Here is a 26712-nt window from a genome sequence, read left to right on the forward strand (position 1 = left end):
AGCACTTTTCACTCCAGCTCTTCTTGTCTACAAACCCAGCATAGTATGAGCAGCCCTTCACGTGTTCCTGTCGTCTTATAACTGCGCTGCTTTTGGGGACGGCTTTCCTTAAAGAAAAGGAAGCTTTGCGTTAAACCCTTAGCTCCATGCATGCCCTCATATCCTGATGGGAATGCGTGAGGAGACAGTCCTGGGAAGGCTTTACAAGGAGCCATTCCTAGCCTTCATTTCACGTACGGCTGGGCTGCTGGCTCTTTTTGTTTCACATCTGTGCTGGAATACAGCTCAAGAAAAATACAGCAACGTAAAGAGCTGAGGAGATGAGTTTGCGGTGCTGTGAGTAATGATGTGAGCAGGCGGCTGCCTGGCCAGGGTTCCCCTTCTGACCTCTCCTGGCTGCGCACAGGCATTTCCCTGCTCTGCTCCGGTGCTCATCTAACATTACACAACTTCTTCTCTCCAGAGAAAGGTCTTGAGGCTCTGAGCATTTGGAAAAGCAGCTGGGGTTGCTGATCTGGGTTTCCAAAGCTGGATCGTATGGTCATGCAGTGGCCAGGATGCTGAGTTTCTGTGCAAATGATTATTCTATTTCTCTGGCTTAAAATGCAGGGGTTTAGTCCAAAGGCTTTTTTTTTTTTTTCCTCCTTTCTGTCCTCTCTCTCCATTTTCTTTGCTGACAAGGAGCTACTGCTAGACCATGGGTTGGAGATGATGTAGTAGATGATGTAGCAGTAGTGAGATGATGGTTAAGTTCGCTGCTCTGGCACTGACAGAAGTTGAACTGGGCTTGAATAAAGCTTAGGACTTTACACACAGGAGGAATTTTCCTTTCTCTTACACCCTTACCTGACTATCACCAGCGAGCTGAACCTGAAGGTGTGTTACAAGCCCACTTGGTGTACCCTATACTGTTTGCTCTCTGCTCACTGTACATATGCATATCAGACTCCAGAGGCTATGTGAGATAGGTGTGCTGGGTCCAGGGAATGCCTCTTCCCAAGGTAAAAGCTGTCATAGCTGCTTTCTGGAGCAGCGTCTGGGCTGCAATATACGTAGGGACCACAGTGTAACTAAAATAGAGCCCAAACTGGGATGTAATTCTTTCTGGGCTGTGCAGTAGTGAAGTCCATTGCTTTTGTTGCAGACTGAAAGAATGTGATGACATGTCTGTCGCTGTGCAATACTGTCAGGCACAAAATGCATCGCAGGAAGGGGTGAGGGGGGGAGAAGAACCATAAATGTTATGTCTCATTTAAGTAGCACAGTCTCCTCAGTTGTTAAACAGTGGCCTGAAAAACAAGTGGGTGGTTTTAGTCCAAGGTCAGTACAAAGATATTGGAAAGTTTTTCTCATTTTGATTACTGGAAAAGTTGTGTTGGAAATGCAGGGGAGAAGATATGGCTGCTGGTCTTTTAACACTTGCATTGCCACTCTGTTCAGCTTACCTTGCTAATAAGGCTGAAGTTATTTGATAGTCCGGGTTAGTATTTTGAGGCCTTATGAGGTCCACCATGTTAGGTGCTAAATGATCAAAGAACATAGGAAAACATTTGCCCAAGGATATTACCTGTGAAATTCTGAAAGCAGCCTTTATTTCCACTGTAGAGATGCCAGAAATAGAAAAGGAAGGTTATTTGGCACCCTTCTTCAGGAATGGGCCTTCCTAATCAAGGTGATAAGCTATGATCTGAAGAGGTTCTCCAAGTCTGTCACTTCCCAGCAGTGCTGTTCTGCAAGCAGCCCATGCTCTGCCACAGTGAGGTGGCTTGGGGTGACCCTTTCTCCATGCTGTGAGCTAAAGACAGCGGGTATACCTGTGCAAGCAGCCTCCTTGGAAAGTAGATATCCAGGCAAATGGCGTTTCAGGGCTTCTCAAACCTTGCTAGCAGTGCTAAAAGGCTCTCTCCTGGAACAGATGACACCAGTTCCCCGGGAGTTACTGTGAGATAATAGGAATCTTTTTAACTCTCTCCCTAGGAGAGATTACACAATTCGGGAGAGAGAAGCAAGCATGCTGTGAATGGAGAGTGAAGCTCTCCACAGGTCTCCTCAGTGGTGTTAAATATTAGAAAATTTAATGCTGTATTATTCAGGCATGCATTTGCTAGGGATCTGGCTTTGTTTGGGAGGACAGAAGGGATGGGGTGTATTCATAAGAATATGACGGACTTTGTTACCCTGTGGTGGAGTGAGCCAGCTAAAAATGCTGTTTTTTAACTAAGCTAATCCCTCAAGTGTTGGTAAGTGGCAGTTGTACCATATGCAAAGGTAGTGCTACGGCCTGCTGAGCTGTGCGTAGGCCTCAAGGGCAGAATGGCCTTGCCAGCCACAGCAACCCTATGCTTGCTCCACAGCCCTGGGCAGTTCACTTAGGTAGGATCCAGTTTCAAATGCAGCTTCTGACAGTTGCTTTTTGGCATGCCTCGGTTTGTAGGTGCTGAGCTTGAAGATGCTTAACGAGAGGATGATGTGCCAAGTATCTCAGAGCCCTGTGGAGGGCTGGGGGTTCTCCCAGCCTCTTGCTATGACTGGGCAAAAGAGGAGGCTAAGAGGCTGTGTGCTGAAATGGTTTTGGTCAAGCTATATCTATTAGGAGAGACACTAGAAAAGAATTCTCTCCACAGTACAACTCAGCCAGCTGGACCCCCAGTGTGGATGCAGTAATACATGCTCTGTGAGTATTGTACAAGCAGAACAGCTTCCTGGTTGACTGTAGCCATTCCCCCAGAGGGGATACAGGCAGACCAGCGTGGCAGCCAAAGCTGGTGACAGCATGAGGAAGTGGGCCCATGAGTGCCAGAGCAAGAGTGCTCCAAACAGCTGCTTCACTTTGCACATACCCCCTTACTCTGAGCACGCAAGCAGCAGATAAGATGAAAGTGGGTCCCACAGCAGCATGGATGTTCTTGGGAGAGAAACTTGGCAGGAAAGCTCTGTGAGTTGAGGGTAGGAAGGCACTGAAACAATTTATTTCCTTGGGAACTGCTCCACTTCACACAGTACGAAGTTGAGAGACTGGGCTCAGATCTAGACCACACAGACGTAGAAGTCTCCACTGAGTAAAGCCTAGGAATGGAAGCTGTACTGTTCTTGCACCCCAGACAGCAGTCCCTGGAGTAGCTGGCTGAGGACAACATGAGGATTGAGAACGCTGGGTGACTTCTCTGCTCCTTGGTGCAGGCAAGCGCTTTGCTGAAAGCCCCTTGGGTAGGTAAGGGCAGACTGGGCTCATCGGAGCTCTGGGCATTGAGTTTCTTTTTCCCATCAGGAAAGAAGAGCTGCTGTCTCCATGCTCCGAAAGCTAAGGCTGTGGTTACCTGCAGTGTCGTGACTAGAGTGTGGCTGTAGAACTGGTTGTTGTCTATTACGCCAAGAATCATGTTGTCCAAACCTAAACAATAGCTGTAACTGCATCTGCCGCATAAGCACGGGTCAGGGCCAAGGCTTCTCAACGCCCCCGTGATGAGTTCACCTGAGAGTCCCCGCGTTGCAAAGGCAATGTGCTGTTGGGACTTGTTCTCTGCTGGGAAATTTTGCAGAAACCCAGAATTAAAGGTGCCTTCCGCTGCCTTGGCTGGATACACACCTTGGTGCTGATTCATTCTGCCCCTCCTGGTGGGAAAGAGGCGAGGTGGCTAGAGGTGGAAAGCCAGAGAAAATTGGGTGGCTCTTCCCATGCAAGAAACATGACAGATTGCCGATGGGACAAGCTTAGCTTCCTGTTCCACCTGTGGTTGCACAGCCAGAGCAGGGAAAAGCGGGAAGGGCTGGGCAAGACTTGGAGGAAGATGGGTGAAAACAGGCTGTGAAAAAGATGAGACATTTCTATCTTAGCGGAGAGTATTTGCTGCAGGTTCTTGTCTTTGGGAAGAGTGGGACAGTGTGTGGCACAGTTACAGGCTAGCCAGCATGTACAGTAAGGGCTGGAGCAAGGCTTTGCTCCATCATGGAAGCTTCACCAAGGTTCTTGGTGAATCCCAAGCACAGAATCTCTCTAGGTTTGCAGACTCTGATGACAGCAGCTCCGCCCAGGTGGCCTTGTGTGCAGAGACGTCAGCAGGGCTGGTGGAGCTGACTGGTGGAGCGGTGACCTCAGATAAAGATCTGTAGTTTAATGTACTGGTGGAGGCAGTCAGGCATGGAGGCTTTCTGGTTCAGCTCAGGGGCCTGTGGCAGGGAGATTCTCTGCCAGATTCCCCTCTGCTTGCTCTTTCTCCATTCATACCTCCCTTTCCCCATCTTTCTCTCACTCCCTCCATCCCCTTCCAAAGAGCTGTCCCAGTGAAGATGTTTGCAGGCATCTGTGAGGGGTGCACGGGCTAAGCCTATAAATCAGCAAGCACACAGAGGTAGGTGGATAAATATTTAGATTAGCCGAGCAGTAGCACTAGGTCACTCACTGGTGAAATGGGACTAGGTAATACAGTAAGGTGCTCCGAGGGAAATGACAAGTACGGCACTGCTTGCAATCTGCTGCATGTAGCTGAGTGTGGTTGTGCCTTCTTTTTTTTTTTTTTTTTTTTTTCCTGGTGCAAAACATGACAGTCCATATTTGCTTTCCTCTTTGTTAGACTCAACTCTTGACTGTGTAAAGCAAAACAAAATTAAATCCAATAAGTTGAAAAATATGCCAAAGTTGGCCATTGGTTTTGATCTACTCCCCCTTGGGTCTTGATTTTTGGGGGAGCTAAGAGCAGACCGCCTTCAATAGAAAGTGGCAGGGATATGTAGTTGCGAATGAGGCTTTTCCCAGCAGTGCCCATGTCTGGGTGGGAGTTCTCCTCATGAGAGTTGTCAAAAATCAATAAACCAGCAGTAATTTCACTAGCACTTTTTGGTAACTGTGGCATCCGAGCTGGATTTGGAGATGTGTTAGAATGCCTGTCAGAAGCTCTATATGAAGATGCCAGAATTATTGACCACAGCAGAAAAGACGGTCAGCTGCAGCTGATCATAATGGCTTCCTTCTGGCCTTAGCAATTTATGATTTTCATTTCTGTTCCACATGCTGTTGAGTCCAGAAATTAGCAATTTGTTTGCCAGAATAGCAGTTGTTTGGAAGCAAGTGAGGGAAAGCAGCAGAGGGAAATTGGGACTGCTGGCCTTAAGTAATGCATAGAGATAATGGTTACATGAGATTTGTTAATGGAGATAGGTGCAGGTTTTGCCTGTGCACAATCCCGTCTTGCTAAAAGCTCACTGGTGAGCTGAGGACTTTTGCTGTAATAAAGACGTGTGATATTTTTAGTTGATGGTGGATGGAAGCTGTGACCAGCTGCCCTGGGAGGGCTTCAATTACAACTCAAAGATAGAAACCTGCAGGAGTAAAATGGGCCTCATGTGGTATGTAACGTGGATTCGGATATGGTTTCAGCCGCTTTGGTCCCTCTGCCTAGCTCTTCCTAGGAGGGACAGCCTCCATTCCCAGTCGTCCTGGTACTGTGCCACAGTGGGGTTTCTGGACTGTGTCTGTGCTTCCCTTTCTTCCATTCTGCCCTCATCCTTTAGCCTGTGCTTATCACTTTTCCAGCCCTCTCCCCTTTGCCTTTTGGTCCCACATTGGCCCCTAGCAGGATGAGCCATGTTGCAGTAACAGGAAGAGCAATAACCCATGTTGCAGTAACAGGAAGAGCAATAACCCTGTTATTAACCCTGATAACAATATTCTCTCTGATACGGGGGGAACATGCATACTTTGGCTACTGCATTGACATGTTTTACTCCTTTAGGCATTTGAAAGTGAAACACTAAAAGACAGTTTCCCTGGGGAAGTGGAATTGGGTTTTAGATTTCCCCTTCCCTTGCAGGTCACTGCAGCCTGACTGAGTGAAACGTTGCACCGAGCCCTGCTCAACTTAGGGGCTCCAGGCCTTTCTCCTGGAGGGGTGTGTGGCCACAGCAGGACGTTTACTGAATGAAGGGCAGCAAAAAAGAAGCAGTCTTTGAGCAGAGTCTACACATGTGGCAGCTTTCCCTGCGTTGAGAGGAGAACCCCAAGTGGTTGATTTGATGAAGAGCATCTCCTCTTGGAAGAGGACAAGACTCCTGAGACTTGCATCCTCTCTTGTAGAGGACAGACAACTGCCAGCTATTTTTGGGAGCCATGGATATGGGATGTGTATTGGCAGCTTTCTGTCCCTGACACAGTGGGATTGCAAAAACCTTTACTCCTTTACAGACAGCAGTAATTAGGCTGTGAGGTTGGGTGGGATTGAACCTGGGACTACACTTCTTGGTTCAAATAGCAGAAGTATGAAACCTTTGAATTTGTTCTTTTAGATGGAGCTGTTCTCTGTGACCTGAAGCCTGTTCACCGATGCCAGAAATCTAGGACTTAAATGCAGTGATTTTTTTTTTTTCCCAGGAGGTGAAGATATTTCGTGCCTTAATCTTAGGGGAGCTGGAGAGGGGCCAGAGTCAATTCCAAGCGCTCTGCTTCGTCACGCGGCTTCACCGCAACGAGATCATCCCCAGCGAGTCTATGGCCAAGCTGCGGCAGGTAAGATGCAGTCTGGCAGCTGGCCTCAGTGCAAGCTCCATCTTCCAGTCTATCCATGGACTGGAATGCTGTCCTCCCTGTATACCCTTCCCAGGCAGCTGCTCAATTGCTCAGCCCAAAAGCTGGGCCAGCTTTTGATCACCCCTGCTGCTTAAGGGATTTAGTATTAAGTTAATTTCATTAATAATAATGATCAGGATCCACTAATAAGCTAGATGGAAGTAGGATTTAGTTCAGACTAGGCAGTGTTAAGTGGGAAGTGGATGCCTGGGGCAATCACCATAAAAAACCCCCCTAAAGATTACTTAATGAGGCAAGTACTAATCTGGCACCAGCCATCAGGACAAAGCCTTGATAAATGAGCACGGGCAAATCAGTTATCAGTTCAGAATTGCCAAGAAGTTGTGTAAGTGCCTTCTGTACAAATAGGATGCAGGTGCATTTTCTCGGGAATTTGCACACCTTCTTACATTGGCATGAAGTCATGGTATCCTGTGTGGGATAATTTGTTGCAATGAGGATTCAGATTTTTGTGTTTTTTATCCTTTCTAGAAAAACCCCAGGACAGTGCGGCAGGCCGAGGAGGTTCGGGGCCTGGAACATCTCCGCATGGACGTAGCTGTCAACTTCAGCAAAGGTGCCCAACTGAGCTCTCACATTCACAATGTCTGTGCAGAGGCCAAAGAAGCCATTTACACTCGAGAGGAAGATGTGAAATTTTGGCTGGAAAAAGGTACTAGTTCCTTTATGCTTGGTGGGATCTCTCCTGTTGGGCTACTGGTGATCTGCACAGATCCCTTGGTGTTGTCTTTCAGCAGCAGCACCCTGAACAACATCTCTGTGCTTCTTCCCCCAGGGGTGGATGGCTCCATGTTCGAGGTCCTGCCTCAGACCTCAGACCTCCCTGACCTGCAGCGCTGCAAGCTGTGCACAGACCGCTGGAAACCCTGCATCTGCAGCTACTCGCTCAGCATCGAGTGGTACCCGTGCATGCTCAAGTACTGCAAGACTCGGGATGCTGGGGGCAAGGTTTCTTCTTATAAGTGCGGCATCCGCAGCTGTCAGAAGGGCTACACCTTTGATTACTATGTGCCGCAGAAGCAGCTGTGCCTGTGGGACGAGGAGACCTAGCAGTGCCGGGTCAGGCCTTTTCAAGGGGCAGTTTATTTGCCTTCTGCCCCCCCTTTTATGATTCTAAGGGGCATCCTGGAGGTGGCCGCTCCAAAGAAGGAATATGTTCTGCAGAGGTGCCTTGTACGAGGAGAGCTTTGTGTGTGCCTTTCCTTCTGGCCCCCTGCAAACCCTCTCCCCACCTAACACTGCCTCATACTGTGATAAGCAGCTTTAGCTCACTGCGTGTTAATGCTCTCCTGACAGCTGCCAGGAGAGGCTGCCTCCTGGAAGGAGTGAGACGTTTCTGGGAGAAAGGACTGGAAGGGGCTATGTTTTGCCCTGCTCTAGACTTAGCACATGTGAAGGGGGGCAGCTCTGATAACAGGCATCAGCCTTGAAGCACCCTAGGGGTGGTCAGGGTAGAGAAAGAAGTGGTCTTGACAACCTGAGTTGTCAAACATTCCTAACGCCGAAGAAGCCCCTTCACTGATTTTTGCCACCTCCTGGTGATGTAACAGCAATTCCCAATGGGAAAATAGCTAATTTATGGGACCATATACTCAAATAAAAAGGTACGAAACTTACCCAAAGCAAGAGCCTGCCCATAGCTTTTTCTAATATCTGGATGTTATATCCTTCCTGTGGCTAGAAGTTAGAATAGAGGGATATATCCCAGCAATTACTTATACACCTAAAGGGCTGTTGAATAAGGCTCCATCTAAAACCCTGTGTAGACTAGTTAAGGCCCAACTTTTTGTGTTGGTCCAATGACTCTCCCACTAAGAAAGAAATGTGCAGAAATTGATGGGTGCCATCATAATGTTATGGTTGTGAGCAGGGGGAGGACAATCCCAGGTGAGGTTTGCACCGTTCTTTGGAGGATCAAGATGTTGGTCTGCCTGGCTTATAGCAGAGGACCAAGGGCCAGGGCTCCTCAGGTCTATGTGCTACTCTGCCAGCTACTCACAGTAAGCTCTTAGGTATTGTACTGCTTTGCTGTGCCTTGGTTTCCCTTACATATAAAACAGCGATGACCCTGATGCTGACCTTGGCTCTGTTAAACACCTGGAGGGCACCAGCCCAAGAGTGCTCCTGGCTTACTGCCCAGTTCCTGTGTCCTCTTTCATTCGGGTCAGAACAGCCCGCAAGGTGACAGAAAGGCTGCTGGGGTCATTTTGAACCCTGGTACCTTGTCGTGAAAAGCCCTCACTGTGTGCCTTTTTGCCTAAAATTCAGGATATTTTTTGACAAAAAAAAAAAACCCAAATCTTACATTTGGTCACAATTATTTTTGTACTGATCTCACGGGGGGAGGGTGGGGGGGAAAAGGGAAAGGTATTTTAATATTGTGACATGAAGTAAAACACACTTGAATAGTTTTTTTCTAAAGCAAATTATTTATCATTTGTAAGGTAAATAAACTGATTTTTTTAAAAGCATCCCTTACCTCAAAGACTCTTTGTCATAATCTCAGTGCCATCCAGTTGTTTGGGCTCTTGGTTAAGAGTTGTTTTCTTATGGGTAGATCTTGAGCTTGTCCCCAGGACACCAGAGACAGGTATAGGGAGAAGATGAGGGGAGGGAAGCATCCTGCTGTTCAGAATGACCCCAGCTCTCATCCATGTATTCCTTGATCTCAAGAATACCTGGCCCCTTGATAGAGGGCAATTTCAGCTGGTCCGAAGGAAGTGTGGAAGCTCTGAGCCCCAGGCCCAGGGAGAAGAGAGGCTGGCAAGGGGAATGGAGAGTGCTCCAGGGAACGGGCAGCGGGGCGCCTCCTTCTCTCCCCCAGGCTCCTGTGAGGCTACACTGTTCACTTGTGCAGCTGCAGTTGGTGTCTGAAGGCTTGTCTGAGCAGCAGCCTCAGTGAAATGTCCCCTCTGTATCCCTCTGCTGCTCTAACTGAGGAGGGATGACATCTTCAGCCCTTTTGGGCAATTCAAAGCTCTGCAGGAAGATATGTGGAGTGCTGATTCCCCCTAGTGAGGTGAATGCAGAGATGAGGACTCCTGCAACCTCTGTCGTCCTGTGTTTGAGCTTCCAGAGCAACTCCCTCTTCTCACAGTGATTTTTGGAGGGGTTTTTCAGTACATAGTCCACACTTTGAGTACAATGGTCTCTGCTGGCTTGTCTCCTGCCTCCTGTTAGCCCCAGTTAAGTTCAGCTGTGAGCAATGAAGGAGGGGAGCTGCAGGGGGCCTGTGAGACCTTCTCTCAGGACCCCCTGAGTAGCCTTTTTTTTTTGCTAGTTGTTTCCTGCCTGGGCTGCTAGGAGGGTCATGAGAGCTGCTGGGAGCATTTGGATATTGTTCCAGATGGCTGGGTGCACTTACTGTGTGACAGTGAGGCTCTGGGCTCCTGCACCCCTTACAAGGGGACAGAGTACCTCCTTGACTAGAGTATTAAGGCATAAGAGTATAAGAGTATGTGCCAAGCAAGCAAAGTAATGATGGGCAGTATATGCTGAGTTCCACGCAGTAGTCGTTTCTGGGTTTGCAGGGTGCACTCCAGCAGTGCTGGCTTTGGAGGGGCCAGGGCATGTCCCCACGGTGTGCTCAGTTGTAGCCCCACTGAGCTACCTGCACTGAGAGGGAGCTGGTGCCCCTGCTTTCCCAAAGCTTTCCCAAACCTGGCCTGAGGCTCGCCTGGGCCATGGCAAGGTCCCTAGCAGCACGTTGCATTTCCGGAGCTGCTGCAGTGCAGATTTCCCATCCTCCACAAGTGGGTGCTGCTGGATCGTGTCTGTGCTCCGAGAGAGGAATGCTGGTAAGGTCCCTAGGGGAAAGCACTTGTGGCAGAGCTTTCTGCAGGCTGGAAAAGACAGTGAAGGTGATGCACGGCTCCAGGATTGAGGGGTGTGTGTGTTTCACACACTAATTTACAGCTAGGTATCTTAATCCCTGAAAGATCTCATTATCTCCCCGTCCTTGCCAGAAAGGAACTGCACTGCAGTACATTTGCCTTTCCAAGGGAAAAATCCTTTTTGATGCACTTAAACAATACCCTTGTAAAGCAGCTGTTGCAGGTGGAGACAAGGGGGACTTCTTGGCAGAGGAGTATGCTGCAGCAAGCCAGGAGAGCTCATGTAAATCCTTGCTGTTAGCAAAAGCAGTAGGGGATTTTGTAACGTCTTTCCGCAGTCTGTGCTTGCAGGGCCCTTCTGAAAGGCCATGCTCCATAAATTAAGCTCTATCTGCAGAGATTGTCTTCCTCCAAGAGGGGAATAAACTGGTAGCAATAGCAGAGTAATAGTCACATATAATGAGGATGAGAGTAGATGGGTCATTAATTGATGCCCTTGGGGGAAAAAAGAAAAACAATTAGCTGACCTTTGGCAGCAGCATACCTGCTGGCATCCAGGACAGATCGCCTCTTGGCAGGGTTAAAGCAATCTGCCTTTGCCTGGAAAAGATGGTCTTATTTCTACAGCAGAAAGGACTGCTGCTCCTTCGATACTTCTCCTGTATTTTCTTCCAGCCAGTGGCAGCGGTGTTTCAGGTAGGTTAGGAGGTGCAGTCTCTCCTGTTTGTATGAACGGTGCTAAAGCCCAGGGCACCCTGATGAAAGGCTTTTCTCTCACAGCAAACTGCTGAATCCTTCTTGTTATTTTTCTTTCCATTCCATTTTTTTTCTCCTGTTGCATTGATCACAAAATGCTAGTCCAAAAAAGCAGATCTCACCAGCTCTGGTACAGGCCTGGGCTCACCTGAGGATCCCCAATTGCCTTTTGGAGGCACTTGCAGGGCCAGGAGAGGGCAGTGCATCCCTGTCTATGTGCCAGGACAGCCTCCTGGATGGAGGATGCAGGATGTCCAGGGGATCCCTGTCCAGCACGGGTCCAGACCCTGGAAGTCAGGTACAGGCCGTATATTTCTGCAGCAAGGGAAGAACACCAGGGAGCTGAAGGGGTGGTATTAAGTGAAATAACCAGCCACCACGAACTGATGAACAGCATGAGCTGATTTGGAGCACGGGAGGCTCCCGTTGCCCCTCAGCCTTGCCAGGGCCTTTGGCGCCCGCTTGTGCCCCAGAGGCCCTTTGGGCCGGGCAGAAGCCAGCACTGAATCCCCATGCCTGACGCAGGGAGGACGCCTGACCACGTCATCCTTCGATGTGGGGAAAACCCAGGCATGCTGAAGCTGCTAGGGGAGAGCACAGCAGCTGCCCCGGTGTGCCCACATTCAGCCTGGGCTCTGCCAGGCATCAGTGGCAGGAGGCCAGCTCCCGGAGCAGCTCGAAACAGGATATCTGTGCAAACCTCCCCGTGTCCTCTGCTTCCTGGAGTGCCTCTGAAATCTCCCTTTCCTTCCCCATCCCACAGACGTCCGTGTGACCCCAAGCATTCTTGGGAACTTCCCCTCCTCTCTGCTTTCCCGCTCCGCTTTCCTCCTCCTGTTCCTGGGTAGACCTTCTCTTCACACATCCACCCTTTCTTTGCAGCACATCTTCCTCTCTGGAGGATTTCCTTTCTGACCGTGGAAGCCAAGAGCAAGCACTTCAAGGCCATAACACCAGACTGGGTTGGAGGTTAGGCCCGGAGAGCCTGCCCGCCCGCCCACCCATCTCTTCAGAGAAACCTGTCTTTCCAGGGAGGGAGAGCAGCATGTGGGAAAGCCGAGAGCCCTGGAACGTGAATTAGCCAGAAGGAGATGAATGTGCGATAGCTTGTACCTGGCAGCTGCCGATGGAGCCTGTTAACGCTTTCAGGATAGGTTTGAGCAGTGCCAGAGCTTCGCGCGGGCGTCCTGCTACCTTGAGTAGTGCCCAGGAGGGTCAAGAGCCACCGGTGTCTGGGTCCAGGGGCTTGGCTCGGTCCCTGCCACAACATGGGGCTGGCAGGTGGCCCCTGGCAGCTACGTGTAGCAGGAGCCTGCCCTAGGTTTGGGATTTCCTTTCCCTATGCCTCCCCTGGAAGTGAGTTAAATGCTGCAGCTTTAAGCAATGTGGAACCCTTTGTGGGGGGCTCACAGCGCAGAGCCCAAGCCAGGGACCACCACCCCCATGCCCTAGCCCTAGCCCTAGCTCTGCCCCGATGTTCAGCAAGGCCACAGGGCCCTCCTGCTCACACCTCCCCTCTCGCGCCAATGGGCTCCTATGGGGTCGGTTGCTGTTTGGCTTTGGCGTGTGGCACCCACAGACCGATGGGCTCTGGAGAACTGAGTGGCCACAGTCGAGGCGAAGGCCAGGCTGGCGGCCCTGTGCCCCTGGCCGCCCACTGCTCGCCCGGGCCTTCCTCACTGCAGGCCCCATGCGGCCGGCGCTGGGCTGCAGCCCCCCGCATCGGCTCTGCTCGCTGCGGCCTCCGTGCGCGCCCGCCGCCTCCCCAGCGCGCCCCACGCCCTGGTAGCGCTGCAGGGACTCATCCGCTCCCCAGTTACTAATATGCAAATGGCGCTTTTGCATGGGCCCGGCGCCAGGCTGCTGGGTGCCGGGGCACCCGCGGGAGGCGGAGGTGGGGCGAGGCGTGGCGCCGCGCCGCGTGCTCGCCCGGCCCCGCATGGCAACGGGCAATGGGGATCTAGGTCCCGTGGGGAGCGGACCCACGCCCGGTTCCAGCGGCAGCGGGTGGCCGAGGAGGGAGGGCAAACTGGCAGCCCCTGGCAACCTGGGGCTCGCGGCAGGAGGCTGGGCGCACCGCGGGTTCCCCCCCGCCGGCAGGATGGTGAACCTGGAGTCCGTGCACGCAGGTACGGGGCGCGCGGGTACACGGGCAGGCGACGCGACGGCTCCGCTTCCCGCGCACGTAACCCTACTGCCTTCCCGCTCTCCCCATGGAGCTGCCATGGACAGCAACATCTTTGGAGCTTGCGTTCCCACCTGGGAATGGATGCGGCCCTGGGATGGCAGAGGCTCGCTGGTGTTGCCGGGCCTGATGTGGGCTGAGGAGCCGGGAATCTGGTTCTCCTGGAAAGCCTGAGCTGTGAGGTTGGGCTCAAGGCTGGAGCCGGGAGAGGGCATGAGTGCATGGAGGGATGCAGGCAGGGTGGAAGGTGTATGCGAGCATGAGAAAGTATCGGTGGAGGGAAAGGAAGGGAGCTCAGGGCTGCAGGAGGACCAGCTGAGCAGTGAATGAATGGATGGAGGATACTTGCAAGGAGAGAGATGCTTTACAGGCGTTGGGACGCTGAGGTGGTCCCGCATTTCCTTCCTGCAGATGTTCCTGCTGCGGATAGCCAGACAACTGGGACTGTCACTGCCATCCCCCTGGCATGTGGAGCTCGGGCTGGCCAGGATTGTGGGGATTGAGCTCCTGCTCTCTGCTCACCCCGTGCTGGAGGGGAGGGACCGTGCCACGGGTGGGCTGTGCTACCACGGCTGCAGGGACAGACAGATCCTCCCCTGCCACCCGGGGCACTGGGGACCTGCGCATGGAGCAGACGTGTGCTCTCCCTAGGCCGTGCACATCCATGAGTCCAAAGGCAGTGGCAGGCAGCCCCAGGCCTGCCAAAGTGGCCAAACCCTGGGCTTTGTGGCCACCTCGCAGCCTCGGCCGGGGTGTCGTGGGGCTGGTGGGACCGGCTCGGCGTGGGAGCCCGTCTTGTCCGAGCATCTGCCCCGGGCGTGCGTGCGTGGCGCCTCTGCGGGCTGCATCCCCCGGGCTCCTATCCGCCCACCTGTGCGCCTCGTGGACGCCGCTTTCCTCCCAGCAGCTCCTGGATCGACCCGTGTCCTGTGCCGGAGCCAGGGCAGTGCTCCACTGTGGATTTGGCCAGGGGCTGCCCTGTGAACTGCCTCCCCCAGCCACCCTCCGCACCGCGCACCAGCGACACCCAGACCTTGAGCAGCCCCATTTTTTGAGGCGGGCTTGCCTCGGTGCTCAGGTCAGAGCAACTGCTAGGAATAAGGGCTTGGGAAAGCTTTATTTGCTGACACCATTTGTTTCAGCAAAAATAGAGATGCAGATATATCCCTGGAGAAGTGTCTGCGCTGGCAGAGTTTCTTTGGTCTGGGTGAGGAAACCAGCCTCCCCTATTCCTGGTGCGCTTGCTAGCTGAGGAACAGCAGCACATTTTTAATATGGACTAGGCCACAGTGGCGGCTCCTAATGGGTCTGTGGTTAGGAGTTAGGCAGGCCTAAGTTGCATTATTTTTCCCAGAGTTTTTTTTTTATTAGCCTGCTTATTCCCTGTGTGGTGGCTGCCTTGCAAAGCTGTATAGTAGAGCCTGTGTTTGGTTGCACTCTTGCAGCCAGTTTTGTCTGAAAAGTTGTTGGATGCAGGGGTTCAGATCCAGCTGGGTTTTAGCACTTTCTGCTCTAATTATAGTGCAGGACCCTTTGGTATTACCCTTATCTTGGCTGCATTTATATCATATCAGATGGTGCTTCCCTCCTAAATCTGTTCCCTGTGCTCAAGGACCGCTGCTGCAGTTTGTTCCCCACGAATGTACAAAAGCTGGTGAGATTGCAGACACTAAGGTCTGCAGGGTTTTATCAGAAGGATTTTATTTTTCCTCCTGTTTTATTCCCTGTGGTAGGTTATTGCACTTCACATGTGTGAGCGAATCACCAGGGTGCTTTTTAGTGCCCGGCTCCCAGAGCAAGAGGTTCAAGAGCCCCCAGGCAGCATATTGCATGATGCGCAATCGGGCTGCAGCTGCAGCCGCTCCACTCCCCCACACAGATTAGAATGAGCACAGGGGCTGATTTCTTGCCCCTGCTGCAGAGGAGCAGGTTTGTTAAGGCTGAAGGGCTCCAAAGGAGTGCTGAGGGGGTCATGAATCCAGCCCTTCCAGAGGGAGAAAGAGCCTTCCTGCTTGCTCTTGTTCTCCTCTCTTTTCCAGCAGTCACTGGTCGGACCACTTTTGCTTGCTTCGTGCCTGTAAGATGCTCACTGGTGTGGGGAATTTGATTAAAAACTACTTGCAACATTTCATTTTAATAACATATGCGTTCATTCATTGATTTGTGTGCCTGCACTGAAAGCTATGTTAAATTCTTTTAAACTTGCAGGTTTTCTATTTAAAGCAAACACCAAACTTCTGTAACGCCTAAATTTTTTTATTTTATGAGGACTTGGCTTTTTTTTTTTTTTTTTTTTTTTTTAAAGATTCTTTTTGGCAACAAGCAAAGCTTTGTGCTTTGTAGGCTGCCTAGGTTAGGGTCCTTTGGCAATATTACAAGATAACTAGATGTTTATAGCTGATGATAATTACTCTTTACTACAGTAGAAGTGCTTAGAAGCCCCATTAAATGTTCAAGTCTTAATTGGGGAGGATTACTTCAAAAGAAACTGTTTTCTTTCTCCTTTTTTTCTTCCTCCTTAATACAATGTAAAAAAGAAAAGTTCCTAAAGTATGTGAATGTTTCTGCATTCCTCCTTTAGTATAAAAATCTTGTCTTCTTATTTTCTTTTTTTATCCATCTGCTGAGGAAAGTTTCACTCTTTCAAATTCGAAGTTCTTCAGTTTGGACCAAAGAATAGGGAATTTCCATTTGGTAGCTGCAAATTTCAACAGGAAAAAATATCATTTGTCCTCTTCAGTGCTAGGAACAGAAGGAAATAGCTATAATAACTTATAGATTTCTTCTCTTTCTTTTGGCTGCATGGAAATAACACAAGGTGCGTGCTGGAAAGAGGAAAAGGGTTGCATGATGCCTTTAAAAAGGCTTCCACCTGCCTTTTCTGCCCCAGTAAAACCACAGCAAACACTCGCCCAGTTTCCACACAGTTGTTATTACCCGATGCAAATCGGATGACTTTTGTGGCAGGGATTGGCTGCAGGAAGTGTATGCAAATTACTTGGTCCTTTATAAAAAAAAAAAAAAAAGTTTTTTTTTTTTTTCTTCCCCCCACAACTAGACTGGAAAGAGTTAAAACTCCCATGCAAAGGGAAGAAGAAGGTGAAGGGGTGTCCATCTGAATTTGAATATTCTTCCTCCTTTCCCTGACTTTGCCTCCTCTACGGAGTGGCACAATCTGTGTAAAGTTGACTATTCCCACCCTTTTCTTGCAGCTGTCCCCGAAGGCGAGCGTGGCCCAGGGTGTGGTGGCAGTCATCACTTCAAGGGTAAATGACCTATTTTTTGGCATTGATAAGGAGGGAAGGAGATACCCCTGTGCTTGATGGCGGAGTGCAGCTAGCACGCGGTCCTGCCTGAGCCATCCCTATGGCAAAGGGGGAGATGGGAAAGCTGGGAGGGCTCCAGCCACTAAAGGGGTGGTAGTGGGGGACGGTGTCCTGATGAAGCCTCGAGCAAGGAGCCACACCAGCTAGCTGGTTGGGGACCCTGCCGAAAGCTCTGGGGAGAGGCCAGGGAATGTGGGAGGGCTCCCAGTGCTCATCCCTCTCGTGCTCTGCGTGGGAAGTGGATGGTGCAAAGGGTGAGGAAGAAAAACAGTAAACTGAGGTGGGGGGAAAGGAGTGAGGGGGATGCAAAGAGCAACAGGAGGGAAAGTGCATTCTCGGAGCTGATGAATATTCTAGTGACTGTGTTGAGGAATCAGGAATTTGAAAGTCTGATGGTTCATTATAATTACACATTCATTTGTGCTGTTTAGTGGAAGCCACATGTGCCTGTTGCCTGGGACTGTGACCTGTTATTAAAATCAGTTGTGCCTCCTTTTCCAGAGATCAAGATGAGCGGTGATGCGGCAGACTCCACAGACACTCGGCATGAACCCGACCAGGTGGAGCCAGGTAAGGAGAGCCAGGACAAGGGGCCAGATGGGGAAGTCGTGACGAGGGAGGGGATGGAAAAAGGGAACACGGGTGTGGGAAGTTGCTGTCCGTGCTCTGCTTGGCTCTCGCTGCTATCACCCTGCGCTCCTGCAAGAATGTGCTCTGGGCTAGCATTGCATTCGTATCTTGATCAGCGTGCAAGGTCGGTCTGTACCAGCAATGAAGGATTCAGTTCTTTGGCTGTCCTGAGGTTAGAGGTCCAGTTTTCTTCCAATGTGGAAAGCTGAAGAACAGGGTGTTGCTCTAAAGGGATGGCACTGGCACTAGCGTTGATCTCTGCCAGGTTAGCTACCAAGACCAGCAGTGCCATAGTGTCATTTGCACCATGATCAGCCGTTGTTCTTGTCGCTTGACTGCCACTGCTTGCAGTGGGCCTGCAATGCAGGACCTCTAGGATATAATGGCACAAAAAGTCAGGGTCAGGGTCATTTCCAGGCAAATAAACAGCAGTTAGGAAAACAAGCTGTTTTAGCACCCGTTAGGCTGTAACAAATGCACATTGCCTGAAGAGGTGAGACTCATCTCCAGGCTCCTAGAGAAACTGGCAAAAAAAAAAAAAAAACCCACATTGCTCTCAGAGTAATGCAGAACTTTTAACTTGGCTGGCAGGGAGGAGTGTGCAAAAGGAGATATAAGCTTTAAATAGGATGGTTCTGCTGTTCCTCTTCCGCTAGTGTCATTTGAAAGGAATTAGGAGGAAAAAAAAAAAAAAAAAAAAGAGACCCTAACTAGGGAACTGTAGGTATGGTTTAGTGGGACTCCAACTACACCTCTTTTTACAGACTACACTGAGGACGACAAATCTTCTGTGCTGTTGGTTATTAAGTTGGGTTATCTGACATTATCTAAAACGGAGATAAAATCTGGCTCTATTCATGGCTATGAACTCCCACTGACTTTGGTAAGGTCAGGCTTCTGCTCCTGCACAGTCATCCCGAGGTAGTTTTTGAGATAAGTGACTCAAAGCCTGGCAGCAAATGTGTCCCCAACTTCCTGAGCTCTTTTACAAACCAGGATAATGGCTACAGAGCCTTAAATAGGAGTCAAATTCTCCTGAAACATGTTGTGTTTTGGCACACAGAGCTGATGGTTAGCATAGTTGATTCAAGATTAGGAAAGACTGGCCTGTTAGTTCAGTTGGCTTTTTTTTTTTTTTTTTTTTTTTTTTTTCAATTGGTTCGGTTTTGATGCTGGACTTTGCTAAATTATTGGGAGGCTCTCACTGCTAATATTGCAGTCAATAGTGTGAAACTGTGGCGTCACAGTCTCTTGGATAAGACATGCTTTTCTATACAAGCTTCCTACCTAGCAGCTGATGTTAGTTTTAGCACTCTTTCTAGTGGAATTGATGAGAAAAGGACACAGAGAAGTGAAGTCAGTTTGTTTTAAGACAAGAAAAATATTTGCAACAGGATTAACTCTGCTCTACCATCTTTTAAATCAAGCAGGGAAATCAGAACAAGTAAATCTCCTTCAGTTACAAACGAGTGACGCTTTCCTGCAGCCTGATACAAGGAACCTGTTTCAAGTGCTGTGTTTCTAATGTAGGTCCCGTAACAGGCTGATCTCTTCAGAGTCTTCAGAAAGCAGAGGCTGCTTGGAGCAGCTTCCTATGCCCAGCTCTTGCGTGGTGTCCCAGGTGGGGTAAATACCTGGGCACACTTTTCAAGATAAGCCCTACTGACTGCCACGAGCAAGGAAGCCCGCTGAGCATCCGTCTCAATGCTTTACCTAAAACCTCTGCAAATCACTGGCTTTTTATTTTCTCTCTTTCCGACCGTTCTGTTTATAAACAACAAAGTACTTTGTACTGAACTTCCTTGAAAGTTTTTATTTTCCCTGATACACATTGTTAGAGGAATATTTACTGCAGCGCCTAATAGCTAGGTGTTTTGTATACCAGCTTAATGTGGGAAAATTTGTTTTCCAATGACTCATTAACTGAGGACCCATTCCCTAATGAACTACTCGGATAAAACAGCTCCCCAGGACTCAGGTCCCTTCAAGAGGACAGGACAGTTACCAAAGTGTGCTACTGATGTGATAGCTTATGAAGAAAGGAAAAAACTTAGGTGCAGATTTACAAAGGCCTTTGATCACCAAAAGGTGCAGGCTGGCTCCAAGAAGAGAATTAAAAAAAAAAAAAATCTTGAGAAAGTTAGGTGCCAAGATGCTTTTATAAACCAAGCCCTTGATCTAAAACTGATGCCTAAAGATCTGATGGGAAGTGTCATTAGCAGAACCATAATCTCAGCCTTTCATTTCCCTGCCAGTTCTAGGCTTACAGGCAAAAAGAGTAATGTGGGGCAGTGTTTTACTTTGTAAGTGTTTGAAATAATCGTTTTTCTCTTTTCGTCTGCTCCACGCTTTCCCTTCTTTTTTCTCTTTTTTTATTCCCCCCCCCCCTTTTTTTTTTTTTTTTTACCTTTTTTTTTCTTTTTCCGGTCTTTTCACTGCTTTCTTTTTTTTCTTTTTTTTTTTTCTTTTCTTTCAAATTTGTCTATTTTTTTCATCTTTCATAGGAGATTAGGAAAGCTAGGCTTGCTACTCCTCCTCCACGTCCATTTCCTAGAAAATACTTGAAAACTTCGGTAACATGTTCTTCAGCAATTGTGCTTTGTTTCTTTTTCTTTTTCTTTTTCCCAACTGCAGTGAAATTATGCCATTTTGAAGAAAGCTGTTGTTTAAACAACTAGAAAAGGTCCTTTCTGAGGAGAACCCCCTCCTCAGCGCCCTCCTGGGCTCTGTCCCTCTTGCCAGGGCACCAAGGGAGGGTGCAGAGGACATGGGGCACACGGGGCCGGCCGGGGCCCCTGCCTCCATGGGGGGTAACGACCAGCAACCAGCACAAGTTCAGCGCTTGGCGCTGAGCTCTTTTCATCTTTTTAAACTGATGAAAGCCATGCCAGCAAGTTCTGGGTTGTTTTTTTATGGGAACTGTGGGGGCTTGGCAGCGCAGAGTGTCGCCCCTGGTCTTGCAGCCGAGGGGCAGAGATCTCCCCCTTCTTGTGGTTTCTCTCAGCCCTCGGTATCTGATGCAACAAAACGCTGAGGTGGGACGTGCCTCTGTCTGTCTGTTTGTTTGTGTCAGACACTTGTTCCCCGTTTATCTGCTTCATCAAAACAGGTTACACCAAGCAAAGCTACTTCCCTTTGATTTCATCGGTTGAGGCTATGGGGGGGAAGCCAAAGCTTTAACAAAAGGGCGATAGGGAAGCGCTTCAAACAGAACCCAGGGTAACCGAACAGCCACGGGTGCTCGGAGCATCTTCCCTCCCTGCCTGCAGAGCGGGAACTGGACAGCCCCTGGCTGGGGCACCGGGCACCGCTGGGGACCTAGAGTGCCCCGGGCAGCCACAGTGCAGGACAGCCCCGTGGGACGTGGGCACGTGGCCCTCCGGCCGCTCTGCATGGGTCCGCGGGAAGGCAGGCGGTTGTAGCGGCACCCTGTTGTGGACCCGGGTTCCTGGGCTTTGGGCTTGCTCCCCGGGGTGGCGAGGAGCTCGGATGCATCTGCTGTGAGGGCCTTGCAGGGTGTCCCTCCTGGGCTGTCACTCCAGCCATTCCCATGGCGGGGGCTCAGTGAGGGACATCTTCCTCCGCAGCTGTGGAAGGAGCCTCAGGTCCCCTGGCAGTGGGGACAAGAAAGCAAGGGCAGCTCTGCAGCTGGACGCCAAAATCTCCCACCCAAGCTGTACCCCCTGGCACTGCCGCTCCTGAGCGCGGTGCCAGTGCAGGTTGCATCAATCCTGAGCTAGGGAAAAGCAGCGACCTGGCACCTCTGTCCGTCTCCCTGCCACACAGTACCCAGGTGAGCTTAGTGAGCCCGTGTTCCTCGTCCATAAGGTCCTGTCCCCGCCTCTGGGTCAGGGTGTGAGCACAAGTGGTGGGTGATGCTATCCCTGCAGGTGGGTGCAGAGCACAGACGAGTAAGGGCCTGGGAGCACCATTTTTCAGCGTGTTCCTATTCTATGTTCCTAAGCTTCCTGTTGAGGGTTTCCTTTAACTGTTTGGCTCAGGCTTGAAGAGGATATTTCACCTCTGTGTGCAATTCAGGCCAAAGTGAAGTTACCCTACGTGCTGCGATGGCTTGTGTGAAATGAGTAGGTGATCTGGGGTTGTGCTGCCCTGCATGGAGGGACCCTGCTCAGCAGATTGCAAGGATGCAAGCTGTGAGCTTTTCTCTCCTGCCTTTTGCTGCTGCAGCTTTGGAGCTGCTGGGGAGCAGATCGCCAGGCCCGAGTGCTTTGAGGGAAGCTGGCAGGGTGCAGCTCTGTGCTGCGGCTCTCCGAGGCTTGCTCTCTCTCCCTCGTGAAATCTCCCTCCAAGCTTCCATGATTTCTCCTGTCTTTTTCCCCTCCGGCCAGGCTCAGCCCCAGGACAAGTCCCAAATAGATGCAAGCAGCAGCAGCCGGGCTGGAAACAGCTGGTTGCCATGGCGATGGGGCCTGCTCAGGATTTGCATAAGGCTGATGATTTTCATAGCACAGCCACATTTAAGGCAAGCGGGAGAAATTTCCATATTCCCAGCTCCAAGTCAGTTGGGGCGTGGGGGAGGCCAAGAGGGGGATATTTGAAATTCAAATGAAGGTGATTAGGGTTTGAGGTTGGGTTATTTTATTTTTTTTTCTTAAACATCCCATTATGGAAGAGGATAAAAAAGGATGGGGAGGGGAAAGGGGAACAAAAGGCTGGTTTGACTTGAATTAGAGGGGCAAAGGAAGAGCTGGTCTGATCTGCCTCTTGCCTCTGGTCTAAGAGAAGAGACTTGCCCTCTCCCAACACCTGCAGGTGAAATGTTTTCCGTGGGAACAACTGGTGCCCTCAGGTTTCCTTCTGGAAACTGCCCGAGTCTCCCACACTCGCAGTCCTGGTTCTCCCCCCGCCCCACGTGAAGGGTATATCGCGCTCGGAGCGGTGGTGGGACAAGAAGATGGGATTTCTTTGAGGCCTTGCTGACAAAGGAAAGGCGTTTTTTTAACCCAGGGGTTGCCACCCAAATGAAACACTTTGAGCCTTGGGCGAGAGCTTCCCCTGGAGTCTTTGCAGCCATCTGAGTCAGCACACATTCACTTTCTTTGCTAACCTGCCACAGCTTTCCCATGGTGATGCTCGGATGCCCGCACTTTGGCTGTGCTTTCAGTGCAAACAGTTGATGCAAAACTGCAGCCCTACCTGGCTGCCTTGAAAACTCCCCGTCTGCTTCACTTTTTCCATTGCTTCCTTCAAAAAACATTCTTTATAGTAAGCCTGGACACCAGTGAGCATCACAGCATGGCACCTGGGTGCTGTACTGGTGCCTGCTCTGCTCTGCAGCTTTGACTGCAAGTTCTGCCAAAGTCGCTGCTCTAAGTGATATCCACGAGTTGATATTCACTTGGGTCTCCTGAAATACTGAGGAGTTTTAATATGTCTTCAACTTATTAGGACCACATCCATTTCAGTGCAGGTTAACATTTTGTGTCATTTACAGCTGTGGATCAAATATTTGTAGTTATGATTAATTGTTGCCTTTTTTCTTTACTCGGATGATTTTTCAACTTTCTGTGTCATTTGAGATGAGAGAGTTGGTTCTTGTATTAATAGTGCTAACAAGTTAATTCCTCAGCTTGTAGAAAATGTACGCTGGGAGGTATCCTGCAGCTAGCCTGCTTTGTCAGTCTCTAATGACATTGTACTTTATCAGCTGAAGTGCTAACATACTTTGGGATAGGTGAGATTAATCTTAATTTTAGACACAGAATACTTTGATGCCCAAGTCTGACCTGCTCACCCCGGGCACCTTGTAAATGTGTAAATGCAATGATGAAAATTGGTATCTCCGAAGGTGATTCATGTCTCCTCTGCCTATCTTGGGGTGAGTTGCATTGCCCTCTGGAAGCGCCTGCTTCCTTTCCTTGGCTGTAAAGGGAGCCTAAAGCAATTGGCTCAGAATTAGACACCTAAAAGTTAGACATCTAAGCCCAAGCAGCTGAATCCCTTGTCTGGTGTCTACCTGGCACTCTTCCTCCACCATCATTTAGCTGTTCTGAATTTCCCTCCCAAATGCATACTGTAAAAACTGATTCCCTGTGGGAATTCCCCAGCACCTGTTCAAGATTGAAATCATTTTCTAATTCCCTGTCCTTTCTGCACAGCCGAGATCAAACTGTGAGTCGAATTAAGTGCGTAGTTGGGTGGAAAGGGGAATAAAAGGGGCATTCTGGCTGCGGCTCTGGTTTTGTCATCAGGTGGGAAGCCATGGGCGGCTGTCACTCCCCATAGGTGACAACTGCATGTCAGTGCATGTGTTTGCCTTGCTAAGATGAAGGTGCGCCACAATCTTGATTTTATTTTCTCCCATTATGGTGCTTTTATCCTCATGTGCCGGACTGGCTCAGCGGCTTTCAGTGGGAATCGTGTCAGCTCTGATAGAGCGTTCGTATTTGGTTTTAATAGTAAACAAAGCATTCCAGGCGGGGGGAATAAGAGCGGGTGGGGGGAAATCCATCCGGAACTGCTCTGCTGCTCCCATCCCCAGAGAAACCTCCCCAGGCAAACTCGCACCAGATCTGATGCCAGCGCTATGCAAAGCAGCTGCCAGGTGAACCAAGGAGAGGAGCGTAGTCCCCGTCTGCTGCGCTGCCGGGAGCCAGCTGAGCTTATCGCTGCTTTATTCCCTCTGTCCAGGACTGCCATAATGTGGGCAATTAAATCCTGTGCTACGGGGAAGCTCCCTGGAAGTGCAGAGCAAGGGGCTCAAAGCAGTCTTTCTTCCTTTAAATCCCAGGGCTTCCCCCATTTGATGCAATTTAAGGAGGGGAGGACGGTGTTTAGCAGACTCTGGAGATGCTGGATCCCATTGTGTCTGACTAGTGTAGCAAGAGGCAAGTCGTTGGCTGGCATGAGGCTCCACCAAAATTAGTGGAGTTCTGGCAGTTCTGGCTGAGAATCTGCTGCCACTTACACTTTCCTTTCTTTTTATCTCCTGGAGCTAAAAAAGATTAAATCTAAAGTGCAGATCCTTGCTGTTTGAGCAACCATTGTATTTAAGGAGAAAAGTGAATACTTCATTGTGGGTCTAATGCAGGTCCCCTGAAACAGGGAGGAAATTGGGTCTATTTTTAAAACGTAAGTAGGAAAGTTAGTGATTTAACTGAGAGAAGAGAGTTGTTGTCCTTATTGCACCCAAACCGTGCCTTGCAGCTGAAATTATCTTAATTCTACTTGACTTACAAGCTTTTACTGAAATAGAAAAGGATGCGAATTGTTTGCAAATCAATCTCACCAGTCCTGCTGAAAAGTTGAAGAGATTTGTGTATCCAGTCTCCATTTACATAACCACTGGAAGAAGAAATCACCTCACCCAACTTTTAAATATCTCACTATTGGACATCTAAGCCTTAACTAGTTGCCCCTGGGTCCCTTTGCAGGCAATAAAGAGAAATAGTCATCTCCAGAGGGCCATTCATCTCAGCCTAAGATAGGCGTCTGAGATAGGTCAGGTGAATGGCCTCTGGAAGTGCCTATTGCCTTCGTTGTCTACCAAGATGACCTGGGGCTGTTCGCTCAGACCTAGACGCCCCAGATACGGCTGATTTAATGTCAATCTCTCGTGTATTTCCAGCATGTTCCATTGGCACAAAATATCTTACTGAGATGCTCTCACCCCCTGATTTGAGGTGGTTGATGCAAGAGAACAGTGTTTAGGACTTGGAGGCTTTTTCTAGCCTTGTATGGGAAGCAGTAATGAAAAAGAAGGCTAGGAGTATATCAGTGGCATTGGATTATGCAGGAAGGGAAAATTAAAAGACGGGGAGCTGAGAACCAGAAGAAAAAACGTGCTGAAGGATTCAGACCTGGGTGTTTTGAACCACTGCGTTTTTGGCAGTTCTGTTTGGTGAGTTTGGCTCCAGCTGTAGTAGAGACATGGAGCAAAACGCTGCTCCAGCTGTGGATTGAGTTCCAAGTGTTGGGGTGTATGATGGGTGACTCAGACCCATCATCACTGGAACCTAGGGATTTCCCTCAAGGTCTTTGCATCCTGCCTCACCAACATGTTGCTTTCGAATGTGAGCAAAACTCCTCCAAGAAAGCAGATTACCTTTTACTTCCTGTTCTATTTTAGCAACCAGGAAATTTATTTCCTTCTTTTCTCCTCTTTGCCTTTCTTCCCTTTAGCTACTGCCTTAGATCACATCATCCCCCCTCTCCCTGTGAGTTTCAAAGGCAGAAACTGCAGGCCTTGAAGATCATCACAAAGCCCTGCTCAGGTGTGTGGATACAGATTGCGATCATCTATTAACACTATCAGCATTCCCATCATTTATACGTGCAGTCGTTGGCTCTTGGGGCTTAGAGCTGGAACGCAATGAATGAACAGGCTCCTCAGGCAGGAGCAGCTGGAGAGAGGTGATCAGGGACGGTTACAGCAAGACGAATGGGGAGCACGGGAGCACGTGGCAAGTTGGAGTCTGTAGCAGGAGCAGGGAATTACATGGGAGAAGATAAAGACCTGAGATTGGGAAGAGAAAAAAGCTTTGAAAAGCAGGTCAGGAGGAAGACAGGAAGAGAGGGCAGGTTCTAGCACAGCAGAAATGCAGGCAAGCCGGGGGAGAAGATCCAAGGTTGGAAATGGGCTGAGTTGCAAGAGACAGAGGAAAAAGGGGGATATTGCAAGGCATAGAGAGGAAGCCTGATGAAGCCATCAGCAGCAAGAAGTAGCACCCTGATACTGTCCCATAACAAAGACCTCTGCAGAAGGAGAGCAACAAAGACACCTTAATTTTCATTGTCAATGCTCTTAATGTGCGGCAGATAAAATCTCCAGAACCGTTTCTAGATAGCAGAGGGAGCCATGAAATTGTTATGGGGTTTTTATACTGATTCTAAAGCTATTTTGCTATCTATGAATAATTGTACCAAGCACACTCCTGCTGAACATCTCAAAGAAAGATGATGATTCACTTGGGAATATTATGTGTATGGTAAGAGCAGAGAAACTGTGCACTGGATTGGAGCAGAAGCTTGTTCAGTTAGAAGCAAGTCAGTAGAAGAGCTGGATCTGTACTTCTCCCTGCACAGCCTCTCCCCCTTCCCAACTTTTTGCAAGAGGCAGACGTGAACTCCAAAGAAACATGATGCGTTGAAGCTTGATCAGATCACAAGGCATGGGCTCTGCTTTAGGGGGAACGTTATGCTGGAAGAAACAGAAGCAGGAGGCCTTGAGGGCTTGTGCCAGAGAGATAGAAACGATTTGAGACTATTTATCACAAACTTGGTTGGAGTGGAAGAGAATGATTGGGGAATGGATTGCAAAGGGAAGGGAAGGTGTTTCTTGGGGTTGCCTTTGCAACTAAAGAGGCTTCGTGGAATCCCTTAAAGCATTCATATCTGTACGACATAGCCTTTCCTCTGTGATGTTCTTGATGAATTTGGCAG

At 49.6% G+C, this 26712-nt stretch overlaps 2 protein-coding genes across 2 annotated transcripts in view; both read left to right on the top strand.

The window, feature by feature from the left end:
• Positions 1-6353: 6353 nt before the first annotated feature.
• LOC104568318 (out at first protein homolog) lies at positions 6354-9051 on the top strand. The gene is made up of 3 exons (XM_088530536.1): positions 6354-6499; positions 7052-7232; positions 7356-9051. The coding sequence occupies exons 1-3, from the start codon at positions 6482-6484 to the stop codon at positions 7628-7630; spliced, it is 474 nt and encodes a 157-aa protein (XP_088386662.1). The 5' UTR covers positions 6354-6481; the 3' UTR covers positions 7631-9051.
• A 3961-nt stretch (positions 9052-13012) lies between these two features.
• The window catches only part of LOC104568309 (POU domain, class 2, transcription factor 3), a 36679-nt gene continuing 22979 nt past the window's right edge, over positions 13013-26712 (top strand). The window contains exons 1-3 of the mRNA XM_088530534.1: positions 13013-13298; positions 16567-16620; positions 17182-17250. Of these exons, the coding sequence (XP_088386660.1) occupies positions 13013-13298; positions 16567-16620; positions 17182-17250 (409 nt within the window). The remainder of the gene's footprint in view (positions 13299-16566; positions 16621-17181; positions 17251-26712) is intronic.

This window comes from Tinamus guttatus, unplaced genomic scaffold (genome assembly GCF_059628265.1).
Source record: "Tinamus guttatus ecotype Peru unplaced genomic scaffold, ASM5962826v1 Tinamus_guttatus_pri_ptg000382l, whole genome shotgun sequence".
Classification (NCBI taxonomy): Eukaryota; Metazoa; Chordata; class Aves; order Tinamiformes; family Tinamidae; genus Tinamus; species Tinamus guttatus.

Bases quoted from the DNA above. Each gene is read 5' to 3' on its own strand.
- LOC104568318 (XM_088530536.1), top strand. The intron at 7,233-7,355 runs GTACTAGTTCCT...TTCTTCCCCCAG, and splicing joins GAAATTTTGGCTGGAAAAAG to GGGTGGATGGCTCCATGTTC.